The sequence below is a fragment of the Phyllostomus discolor genome, chromosome 3 (assembly GCF_004126475.2).
Source record: "Phyllostomus discolor isolate MPI-MPIP mPhyDis1 chromosome 3, mPhyDis1.pri.v3, whole genome shotgun sequence".
Taxonomy (NCBI): Eukaryota; Metazoa; Chordata; class Mammalia; order Chiroptera; family Phyllostomidae; genus Phyllostomus; species Phyllostomus discolor.
In genome coordinates this window covers 142110190-142122600 of record NC_040905.2, presented here as the reverse complement: position 1 = coordinate 142122600, position 12411 = coordinate 142110190, and the positions used below count along the sequence as shown (strand labels likewise).

The window sequence follows — 12411 nt, the reverse complement described above, 5'->3', positions numbered from 1 at the left end:
ATCCAAAATTGAATCTAGAAGGAGTGGGAAAACTGAGTAGATCTATAACTATTAAAATATTTGGAAAAAAGAGTTAAGAGGAAAAAAGAAACAAACCACTAGACCCAGACATACTATATGCTTCAATGGTCAAGTTCAGACAAATCTTGGGGGAAAAGATACAGACTTTTGTGGAACACACATATACGTATACACAAAAGCAAAAGTTCCTAACATAATCCATGAGGCTAGCAGAATCCTGATACCAAAACCAGAGATTACTACAAAAATAAAACCTGAAGGCTGCTTTAATTTAGGAACATAGATTGGATTAGAAGTAAAAATACTGAATTCCAGCCAAGTATAACCAAACCAATATATCAAATAGGGTCTATCTCAAGACTGCAAGGACAGTTCAATATTAGTTCATTTGATAAAATTACATTATCTGATTACTGGAGGAAAACTATGCGATCATCTCAACAGAGTGCTGTAAAAACATCTGATAAAACTCCACAACCATCATCAAACTGGGAATTGAAGAAAATTTCCTTAACCCAATCAAAGGTATCTTTCAAAACCTATGGCAAATATACTCCAGTAGAACATTACAAATGTTCCAACTAAAAAAAAACAATTGGATAAGGAATGTCCATTATCACTGCTTTTGCTGAACACTACATAATGCCAAAAAAAGGCAAAAAAAGAGAAATACAGAAGTGGGCAAAAGTAGTTTTAAAGTTGTGAAACATGAAATAGTTTATTCTTGTATTACTTCTTAATTATATTACTTCTTAATTATATTACTTACTTGTACTATAACTGTAAACCTACTTTTGCCATACCTGTATAGTGCTGAAAAAGAGACAAAACTCTCACTGTTAGCAGAATTTCTTCTGTGAGTCAACTTTAAACTAACATTGTGGCTAGATACAAGAAAATAAAAATAAATGGCCTTCTATGTTTCCACAACTCCCAATTTAAAAATGTAATGGTAAAAAACAAAATAGATTTATAATTTCGATTAGAAAAGACCTTTAGAAAAACACACAATCAAAAATTATAGGAAATTAATGTCTTGATCACAACAAAAATCAAAATATTCAGTACATCATGGCCAAAGTTATAGAAACATTTGCAATACACCTTACACAAAGCACCTGCACCAAGACCTTATGTAGAGAAATTCATAACCTATCAGTAAAAAGCTGAAAACAAAACAAAAAATCTCAAAGAATAGGTATATCCGATTTACATAAAAAATCAGACGACAAATAAAAACATCAAAATATTAATCTCATGATTAATCAGAAAAATATAAATTAAAACAAATGAAACATTGATTTCACCCATTAAAGTAACAAAATTTTTAAAAATGTATGTAGTGAAAATTTGCACAGATGGGTATTCTTATAAATTTTCTGGTTTATAAATCAGTAAAGCTTTTGGGGGAAGCATTTGGTAGTACTTATCAATTTTTAAAAAAATGCATAAACAGCCCTGGCTGGTGTAGCTCAGTGGATTGAGCGCGAACCAAAGGGTCACCAGTTCGATTCCCAGTCTAGGACAAATGCCTGGGTTGCAGGCCAGGTCCCCAGTGGGGGCCACATGGGAGGCAACCACACATTGATGTTTCTTTCTCCCTCCCTTCCCCTCTCTCTAAAAATAAATAAATAAAATCTTAAAAAAAATGCATAAACATTGACCCAGCAATTTCACCTGAGACTCCAACCTTAAGTAATTCTTGCACAAGACAAATGTACACGGATGTTCACTTTTGTATCATGTCTGCAACAGCAAGAAAACTGGACTCCTAAATATTCATCAATAAAGATACAATGAAATATTGTGCAATCATTAACAAATAAGGTATTGCATGCATAAAGACCCCTTGTCCCAACGATGCAGCCGCATCATCCAATTCAATGGGGGCACTGTCTCAATAAATACGCATATCTGAAAAGAATACCTTAAATATATATATATCTGAAAAGAATTAATGAAGAGGATGCACATCAAACTATTAATGGGGAGGGTGGCTTAGAGAGAAACCTCGACGCTTTTCCCTTTATTTCTGTGCTGTAAAACTTTAAGTGTGTATTTATGCACGTTTTATAAGAAAACTTTTTTAAAACAGCTGTATCTTTAAGGTCGATGGAACATAAAGAACATATCTTTTGTATAGTCAGATAATTGGATAAAAATCTAAGCGTTGTAACAAACTGTGACTGTGAGTAAACTTCCATAACCTCTCAGTTTTCTCATCTTGTAATGTGCAGTGAACCGTACCTGGTAAAGGTAAAGAGAAGTAAAGCGTGGCTTGCAAGTGCATTAAAGGCTGGGCCCCTAACTCATACTTTTTAAGGGAAACTGAGGAGACCACAGGAGTGGAGGGGGTCAAGAGCAAAATGAGTTAGCTATTAGCAAATGTAGGTACTCCAAGTTCAACACATGAAGAGTGTGAGATTCATGGGGACTAGGAACACGAACCTCAAGCACGCGTGTAATCTTGGTTTGGCAACGCTAACAGTGAACTACAGCCGGCGCCCTTGCCGATCGTCACCCACATTTCACCGAAAATGCAGCAGCTGGGAGATCAGCGAGAAGGGCGTCCACACACCTGTTGCATGGAGCCTGAGACACTGGAAGATGAGTCGGTGCTCCTCCGCTTCCGGCGCTCACTGCGCTCCACGCCGCTCCCAACGCCGGCGACGCTTCCAGGATTCCCACAGCAGGTGAAGTTCCCGCAACCGCCGACGCTCCCGCAGCCACTGATGCTCCCACTGCCACTGCTGGCGAGGGTGGGTCCCAGGTCCGGCGCTGCGAGCATCGCGGCCGCCTCCTGACCGCTTCTTTTACGCCGCTTCTCCCGGGAAGATTTCTTTCCCGTCATGATCCTTTTGCTGTAACCATCAGAAAGCCCGCCCTCTTCAAAGCGAGCTAAACCTCCCTCCGCTCGCGGAGTGGCCACTACGGGGGATTGCGTCGCGGTTTTACGTCACTTCCGAGATCGTCGCAGACGTCGTGAGTCGTTTCTGTAGGTGGGGCCGACACCGCCTCCACGAGTCGCGGAGGTACGTCTATTTGCTTTAGGGTTGGCTAGGTGCCTAGTTTTGTTTTGTTTTTACCTGTAGGAAGGCCGGAATGTGGCCTTTGCAACAGGTTTTTGCCTTACTGATACTGCTTTGTAATCTTTGTCAGTATACAAATGCACAGGTAAAGGTGTAATTTTTGATTTTCGGACTTCATTTTACTTCCAACAAATAGCACTGCAACAGAGTTTAGAGAAAATACCACCTGGGCACATTTTTACAAAATGTTATTTTAGGGCATTGTACAAGACTTGCGTTTCGTTGTTTTCCCCATTAACACTAACTTGTAAGCATAATTCCTTTTCACTTCTAAAGGCACTTGGTGCTAGGCCTATTTCATAATCTTTTCTCAATTTAAGTAATTTTCAAATTCTGGTGTTTAGGTTCTTCACATTCTGTTTCAGAATAATGAAGCTATAAGCAGAGTAAGAAAAAACCTGCATTTCCTCATGGTATCTTGTATTCTCCAAATTTATAAAAGTATATCAACATCTTATTTTTCTTGTTCTATTTAGTCGATTTCTTAGAAGACTGAACTAAATTATCACCCATACAGTTAACTCTTGTTACAGATTTGTGGTAATGTATGAAGATACTAATTTTTAACTTGAATTTTTGATTTGCAGTGAATACTTCCCCACTGGTTGAAACACTATTTCCTCATCAAATCATCTGGTATTAAGTTTAACAATTTACTGAAATCAGTGTGTTGACTTTATAATTATACAGTAATTATGTTGGTGAGATAGGAAGGGAATAGAGGTAAAATATTGTTGGCCTATTAGTGTTCTTATCCTTTTTATCTTTTGAATGTTTTTTGCATACAGCACTTTGTTAATGAAGATGGTAGATGTGTTGTTTGAAAGGAACACTATGTAGCATTTTGCTAGGACTGTTATATAAATATCTTATTTTGTTCTATTTTTTGAAGTTCCAATTATGCCTGTGATTTAAATGGGGCTGAGGTTAAGGAACTTACTTGCCTTAATTCATTAGCAAGTGGTGGAAATGTCATTGAAATGTATGTGTTTTAACATCAAAGTCAGTACTCTTTCACATTGCATCTCTGGTAGCTTTCACTATTAAAAATTTTTAATGGCGTAAAAATAAGTGAACATTTCTTGAATCATTAGTTCCTCCGGAGAGGAAGGAATAAAAAAAAAAATGTGCTTTAGAGGATTACTTAAAGCCACTTTCTGCTCTATGTATGTATACAGCTTACATGGCTCTACCAGTAAACTTGAAGTGGCTACAAGTTGTTATTTCTCTCCATACTAATACCCAATTTTAGCAACGTCATTTATCAAATATCATTCTCTTCTCCATTGCTTTCTTACCACTGCTACTTATATAAAGATTTACCTGACTTATTTCAGTTTCCTCACCTGTAAAAGTAAGATTTACTAACAGTCTTTATAGCATAGGGATAATGAGGATAAACTTAAGATAAGTATAAAGTAATTGTTTAATACATGTGACCTATTTATGTCAATTATCTGCTCTTTACCATGATACTTTTCTTTAAATCCAGTTCCAGCCCTGGCTGGTGTAGCTCAGTGGATTGGGCTCAGGCTGCAAAGCAAAGGGTCACTGGTTCAGTTCCCAGTCAGCGCACATGCCTGGTTTGCAGGCCAGGTCCCCAGTGGCGGCCATGTGAGAGGCAACCACGCATTGATATTTCTCTCTCTCTCTCTTTCTCCCCCCCTTCCCCTCTCTAAAAGTAAATAAATAAAACCTTTAAAAGATAAAAATAAATAAATCCAGTTCCAAAACATTATTTGAACATTACTATATTATGACTTTAAATTTGATAAAAAATATCATTGCCATTAGACATTTTACTTATTTATTACAATGTGTTCAGGAACCCCAAGGTCAAGTTTTAAGTCCCAAAACCTCAACTCTGGTCTAGGATTATCAGCCTATGTATTCTATAGAAAGGTATTTGTCAGCTTTCTTCTCTTTAAAGTTTCCATTACTCACTATATTCTGAAAACTATTTTCCTCCACAGGAGGCATCAAAATGGTTTACTTGTTGCCTTCAAAGTCAAGGTCCTACCTTTTTTAGTACCCCCAGAAAAAAATCACCCTAATTTTAAACATTAAAGAAAACTTGATAATCAATTTGGCAAAAATACTGGAAACAATATCAGATAATAGGAAATGGGTACACTTGTATATTTATTAAGGTTGATGGAAGTATACTAATATATGTCAAGTTTAAAAATCAGGTTATTTAACAATGTATATCATTCCTTTAAAAAAAATCCTGTATGTTTACATACCTATTCATTAAAATGATTCTCTCTGGGTAGTGTGATTACAGGCAGTTTCTATTGGTGTGTGTCTTTATTCAACAAATATGTACTTTTATATTCAGGAAAATAATTATGGAAATCATAAAAAACCTTTAATTGAAAAAGAAAAATATTTAAAATGTTACTAAACCACCATTTAACACTTATCTTTCAAGTGGGATTTTTTTTTGCTTGCTAAACTATATCTTTTCAATAAACATGAAATACTGGTATAATAAAAGTTTTTATAAAGATTTATATACTAATAGGAAGCAAACAGTGTTTATAATATGTCACCTTTTATATTTTCAAAAGTGAATGCATGTTCTTAACCAAGACTTATGTGCAAAGGTAACTACTATTTCAAAGTATTGTAGATAAATTGTTTGTAACATGCTAACAAGAAAGCATTGTGCCCTGGCTGGTGTGGCTCAGTGGATTAAGTGCCAGCCTGTGAACCAAAGGGTCACTAGTTCAATTCCCAGTCAGGGCACATGCCTGGGTTACAAGCCAGGTCCCCAGTACAGAGCATGTGAGAAACAGCCACACATTGATGTTTCTCTCCCTCTCTTTCTCCCTCCCTTCCCCTCTGTCTAAAAATAAATAAAATCTTAACAAAAAAGAAAAAAAAAAGCAAGCAAGCATTGTAATGTAGTAGAACCAGGCTGACCTGGGCTAAACTCTTAACTTTGCAATTTAACTTTGACTTAAACCCCTAAATTTCAAATCAACAATAGTAAAGCACAGGTAGGTTCATAATGGAATCAGCAAATAGAATCTCTGAGTCTGGATATACACCAGAAAGTTGCAATTTAGTACTTAGCAAAAAACATGTCCTCTCTATTTATATTTTACCCATTCTTTTAAGACATTCCAAGTTTTTCCTTGGATTAATATAGACAATAAGAATCTTTTCCTCCCCTATTGGGGAATTGTTCTTCTTTGACTACAATTTGGCATTAAAGCCAGGAAATTCATGGTTTTATATAACAAAAATGAGAATATTGCTTATTGTTTTATGCAAAGTCCTCTTTATGAAAAGATCTTATCCACTTTTTAAAATAGAAAGTTACACTTAACAAGTTCTCTCAGACACAATATATTATGTAATTAGTAGGGTTCCTTTTTTGTGTTCCTAGGATGTTCACAAATTTGTGACCCCCTCTTCTCTAGGAAGTACAGCATGTATGCACTTTTCTTTTTCTCTCCTATTGTGATTCATCCCATCATCTTTACTTCTGAAAATAAAGAGATAGCATCACAATTCATTTAAAGGGTTTAGGAATTAAACAGCATTATGGTTAACACAACACCTAGACCATGTTAGGGGCTCAAAAAATACTTATTCCACAGGACGGGCTCTGGATTGGCAAATAACATAGTTTGATGTACTCTTCCTTGCACAATTGCCTGAAATTCAGCGCATCCCAAATTCCCTTTAAAATCATGGAAATGACCAAAAATAAACAATGAAATTTTAAAACTGGAATGAATAATGAAATTACCTCAAATAGTGAAGGACAAAAGAAACTGTATCATAAGCCTCGAGTTAACTTGGCATCCCATCTGTCTGAACTGATAACGAACCTAGCATAGCTTAGTAATTTACTTTATCTAAAATGAGCCATCAAACAAATTCACTTTCTATTTACAAATAACTTAAATAAGCTATTTAATATCTTTTCAATATATGGAATTATTCACAATAAACTTAATTTTTAAAACATTCTAAAACAAGACCCTGTATCAGTGTTGTTGAAAGAACCTAGCAATGAAAATGAGTAGAGCAGAAATTCAATAAAAGACAACTACCAACAATTAATAACTAGGGGTATTTCAGTAGTAAAAACATTACATAAATAAAAGCACTTGTCTTCTCTTGTGTGGCTAAAGTAGAGAAATTATGCCACTACAGTTGTGTTATTGATTATAACTCATTCTTAATTTGTTTCTAAATCTTGAAAATCTACCCATATTATACAGGAAAATCTCACAGTTCATCAGTGTAAAAATTTTATTTCTCCTTTGTCCCCCCCACCCCACATTACAAGATCTGAAATTTTACTTAATCCACATCATTTTTTAAAAATGATCTGTTATCAGTCATGTAAAATGTGAGGGGAAAAAAAAAACACTAATCAATTTAAAATCTCAGCCCCCGCCCCACTGTTACAGCATATTTAGGATAAGTCTACAGCATTCACTTACTTTAGCTGGTTCTGATACTGAGGCATACTTTTTAATTTGAGAATCAACACCTAAAGACTTGGCTAATTGTAGAGCATTTGAATCATCACTGATCAGTGTTCCAAGAGCCACAAGAAGTCTAAAAATGGCTTCTAGGTCTTGTACAACTTCGAAGACTGTGCTAATTACTGACAAGCATTGAGCTTTCCCTTCAATGTTATGGTCTTTATGAAAACAAACAGAATAGTTCAGGGTCAAGGTAGCCAGAGCAATGTGGATGTTCTTATTGCTCCCTGATTTCAGTTCTATTGCATGGGACATTAATGATTCTCTTTGGGACATCATGAGCTTTTGTCCTGCCTGGCCAACAAAACAATTGCAAAAAGTCCTCAGAGCAAGGAGCTGGTTTGCTGGCTTTCCTTTAGGGTTCAGAAGACTGATAAGATGACTGCTGAACTGAGCCCCTTCCTTTTCATTGCAGAAGCTCTCATTCACACTGGGATGCTTAATTGACAATCGAAGAATGTCAAGCGCAGGAAAGACGATATCTATTAAGAAGAAAAATTCATTAATAATTATGGAAATCCAGAAAATTCCTACGACTTTTTCAATTTTTAAGGATTTTACTTCCTTTTACAAAATTAACACATGCTTATTTCAGAAAATGTTAAAAATCATGTGCCTGCTTTAAAATGCATTTATTTCTAAAACTGTGTTGATTTTTCATATTTATAAAGATTGGACTTGCTGTTATAAGATCATATATGCTTTAATAGTAATGTAACTCTCTTGGGTTATCAGATGAAACACAGTGAATTTTCAATTAATCCTTATGGAATGAATGGGATTACAACCTTGCTTTTAAAAATCGGATAACAAGACCAAAGAGCTGCAGAGAGAACATGAACATTTTGTATAGAATTCCAGTTGACAAATGCTAATAGGATGCTTATAGATTGGTGGAGAGCTTTATATTCAAGGGACTGCATAGACATCATCTGATGAAATGCACTCCCCAAACAATCTTAAGTATCACTAAAAGTATGGAAACTGGAAATTATGTGCCTTGTGATATAAAGGTAGTTTGCAGTATCATTTATAAAGGATCTTCATCTTAAAAAAAACAATGATCCAGAATCTAATTATGTATAGCAAGGACTACATAAATAGAACAACACATTCAATTAAATTAAGTGATCAGCCAAATCCACAATATGGGACATTTTGGACTACTAATTTTTTTCTCCAATATTTCAACAGCACAGAAAAATAACAGGGGAGAGGACATTTTTAGAATTAAAAATTAAATACATAGTAATGAATAGAAACTAGATGTCTGGTGGTGAGCACACTACAGCATATACACATATTGAATTGTGACGTTGTACACCTGAACCTTATATAATGTTATAACTGATGTTACCTCAATAAGAAATAACATTTTAAAATTTTAAAAAAGAAAAATTAAATGTATTTACTTAAAAAAGAGAACGAGAAAAATTAAAGTAAAAATTCTTATAGCAAATGTTTGTAGTCTTGGGTTAACAGGTCACAAAGGGGATCCACAAATGCTCTGAAAGGGAATACAAACTGGTATATGTATTGGGGTCTCCACATTACCTTCAGACTCTTACAACATATGGGAGCAAAATAAGACTATGAATTATAGTGGTGTAGTGCATCCTTTTTGTGAGGTTTTTTATAATGTGAACTACAACTACTCAGGTTAGCTTTTATTTAATCTAGAAACATCAATAATATTGACAGACATGAAAAGACGTAATTCTTGCTTTCTAGTTATATTTTAAAGAATGTTTCTGTACCTTCAGGCCACTTAATCGCTTTCCACAAAATCTGAAGTTGCTGGGCTGTGGGTTTTTCCGAAGAACTGTTACATATTAGAGATAGTATCTTCTCAAGAACTATCAGGTCATCTTCAGTTAACTTCTTCTCTTCAGGGGCAGTTCCATTAAGTTCCTTTAGTTTACCTAAAACCCAAAACCAAACAAACCTTCAAAAGTCTCTGTCATCAGCCAGATAAAATACATAAATGCCAAAACTTTCAGTAAGTACTCTAGCATACACTATAGGGAAGTTAAGACTTCTCAGGGTAATTACGGAAGACCATAATTTAAGGATAAGATCTGTGAGTATTTTTAAGCTGAAAAGTTATTGTGATGATTTTTGTTTTCTAGTATCTTCTGAAGCTTTCTGCTTTGAATTCATTATAGAGTATATCATTTTTGTAATCATTTTGAATGGTTTTCAAAGCAATATCATGCCATATATAGGCACATATAAGTCAATCCCCTATTTTCTCAAGGAAAAAATTTATAACTCTTAACCAGCTTACCCGGTATATTGATTTCTATGATGGTCAATAAAACATTTGAAAACTTAAATGCTTATTTATAATGGTTTATTGACTTAGTTCCATATGTTGACATTGCATTATTTTAAACATTTAATGGAAGTAATTGCCTTTTCCCATCATATCCATATTTCATGAAACAATTTTTTTTTAAACTCTACACATACATCTTCAATATAGGCATCCTTGTCACCACTAATGCTACTTTGACTCATCTAACACTGTACAAAAATTTTTATCTCAAAACATAAAAAAGCCCAAATTGCAACTACAAAAGTATTAGGAACATAAATTATCCAAATTTACAAATTTTCATCCACCATAACTGGACATTTGGACCTGTTTCACTATTTTTGGGATTGAAAATTTTTAACACTACCAGAATATAGAAAACAAAGTTTATTTAAGAAATGCAAAAAGGGACCTCTTGTATGTATTGTACATGAGTTGAAAAATGACTGGTTGTCCATAAGTATACATATACTTCTTTACTGTTAAAAATAAAACAATTAAGGAAACACTTATGATTTTTATAAAGATAGTATGAAGGATAATTTTCACACACACACACACACACAAAAATCCTAGTCTTACCTTTAGTTATGTATGTTATCTCAAATAATTTTCTCATGGTCTTTAGCCAATAGAACTTGTCGTACTCTTGGTCCAAAAATATCCCCAAAACCAATCATTTTGTTTTGAGAAAAACAAATTAGCAAAAAAAAAAATCCTCAAAGTCAACTGAGAAGTTTCATTTCTAATGGGAAATTTAAACAGCCTCTTATTATTATTTTAAGGGCTAAAATTTTATTAAAAATATAAATTTTATATTAATTTTTTATACTAAAAATTAATTTTAGTATAAAATTTAATTTTAAATTTTTTTAAACTAAGATTTTTATTTTTTAAATGCTATACTCATTCTTAACAAAAAAAAAAACATTAAGAGCTTAGGGGATGGGATTTACATTTTCCCCCTTCAGTATTCTCATTAAAATCATCATAAAGCATTTACCTTATATTTGCATAAGGATTCTTACAAAGTATTAAGGGTCCATTATTAGATTGTGCATTCATAGTCCACACATTTGTGTAATACCACAACAGAAGTCTCCATCATGGAAGCATCCAGTTTGTAGCTCGTGTTAGGAGAAGAAACGGTGTTGAGTGCATAGTAAAGAGTCTGGATATATGACAGAAGTATTTAAAATATACTTACCTATTATTTGTGTAGGGTTTGCTTGGTCAAAAGTGACAGCCTCTTTTTTAGGGAAATAAATATTCACTGTTTTAGATGCAGCTGATTGGTAGGCACTATTCCCTATTTACAAAGCAGAAGATGTTGCAGATCATAAGAAGTGGTCCAAAACGAGACTTTTCTAATTGTATGACTTTATTTTCGCAACTAAAATACGTAACTACTCAGTGCATGCAATAACAAGCAACTTCAAAAAAGAAGAGGAAAAATCATATGTAAGATTTTGATATACTCTTTATATTTGCTATAATAAATTTTAGCTTTTTAGAATGGGAACTTAAATGTAAAACAAAGCTTTTCTGTTTCATATTTTCTACTTCTATCTTTTATAAACTTTTAAGATCAAAGAATACAAAACAATTAAGAAATGTTCATCTACTCTTAATTTCTTTCTTCTCTTGTCTTTTATTGCTTATTCCAAATGATGTAGTAGGCAGTGTCATTTTCTACATTATTTTTATAAATCATCTCAAGTTTTAAGTTCTTGAAAGTCAAGAGTTTTAGTCTTTTGTATTATTTCACTTAAGTACATGCTATAATAACTGAAACTCAGTATCTGATGATAAAAAAAATGAGGATGAAAATTCATTTACAGTGAATAAAACTACTTCACCTAGCCTGGCTGGTGTGGCTCAGTGGATTGAGCACCAGCCCGCAAACCAAAGGGTCACTGGTTTGATTCCCAGTTAAGGCACATGCCTGGGTCACAGGCCATGTCCCCAGTGGGGGATATACAAGAGGCAATCACACATTGATGTTTCTCTCCCTCTCTTTCTCCTTCCCCTCTCTCTAAAAATAAATGTAATCTTTAAAAAAAAACTACTTCAACTAAAGCATATTTTTTCCCAATTTATATCCTACTTACATTTCAAATCTTATTTTGTACATTTTTATTCCAATGAAAAATTAAGGCATTTTGATAATGAATAAAACATTTTAATCTTTTGAGTATATTACAAATACAAGGAGGAAAGGTAGTTAAAACAAGTAATGAGCTAAACATACAAAATTAATTCTCACTGCTTATGTAGCATAGAATATTTAATGACATAGTCAAAGGTGAGTTATACAGAACAGACATTGCCAGTACTTCTAGTTACCAGATTCTAATTGTGGTAAGGGGAATTAAATATGACCCAGATAAGTGTGATACAAAATTCTCTGAAGAAAAGTATAGCACTTCCGGCCAAGATGTAGGCATAGGTAGACACATTGTGCCTCCTCGCA

General features: G+C 34.0%; 2 protein-coding genes across 3 annotated transcripts in view; both read right to left on the bottom strand.

Moving 5' to 3' along the window:
• CAAP1 (caspase activity and apoptosis inhibitor 1) overlaps positions 1-2986 on the bottom strand; it is a 59296-nt gene extending 56310 nt beyond the window's left edge. Inside the window, exon 1 of one of the 2 annotated variants that reach the window (XM_028528906.2) lies at positions 2600-2986. In XM_028528906.2, the coding sequence (XP_028384707.1) occupies positions 2600-2872 (273 nt within the window). In that variant the 5' untranslated portion in view covers positions 2873-2986. Of the gene's footprint in view, positions 1-790; positions 810-2599 lie in introns of those variants that run through there. The other variant, XM_036021535.1, reaches the window with a different exon arrangement.
• Positions 2987-6235: 3249 nt separating this feature from the next.
• PLAA (phospholipase A2 activating protein) overlaps positions 6236-12411 on the bottom strand; it is a 40130-nt gene continuing 33954 nt past the window's right edge. The window contains exons 12-14 of the mRNA XM_028509554.2: positions 11146-11247; positions 9379-9543; positions 6236-8103 (exon numbers count right to left, since the gene is read on the bottom strand). Of these exons, the coding sequence (XP_028365355.1) occupies positions 7538-8103; positions 9379-9543; positions 11146-11247 (833 nt within the window). The 3' untranslated portion in view covers positions 6236-7537. The remainder of the gene's footprint in view (positions 8104-9378; positions 9544-11145; positions 11248-12411) is intronic.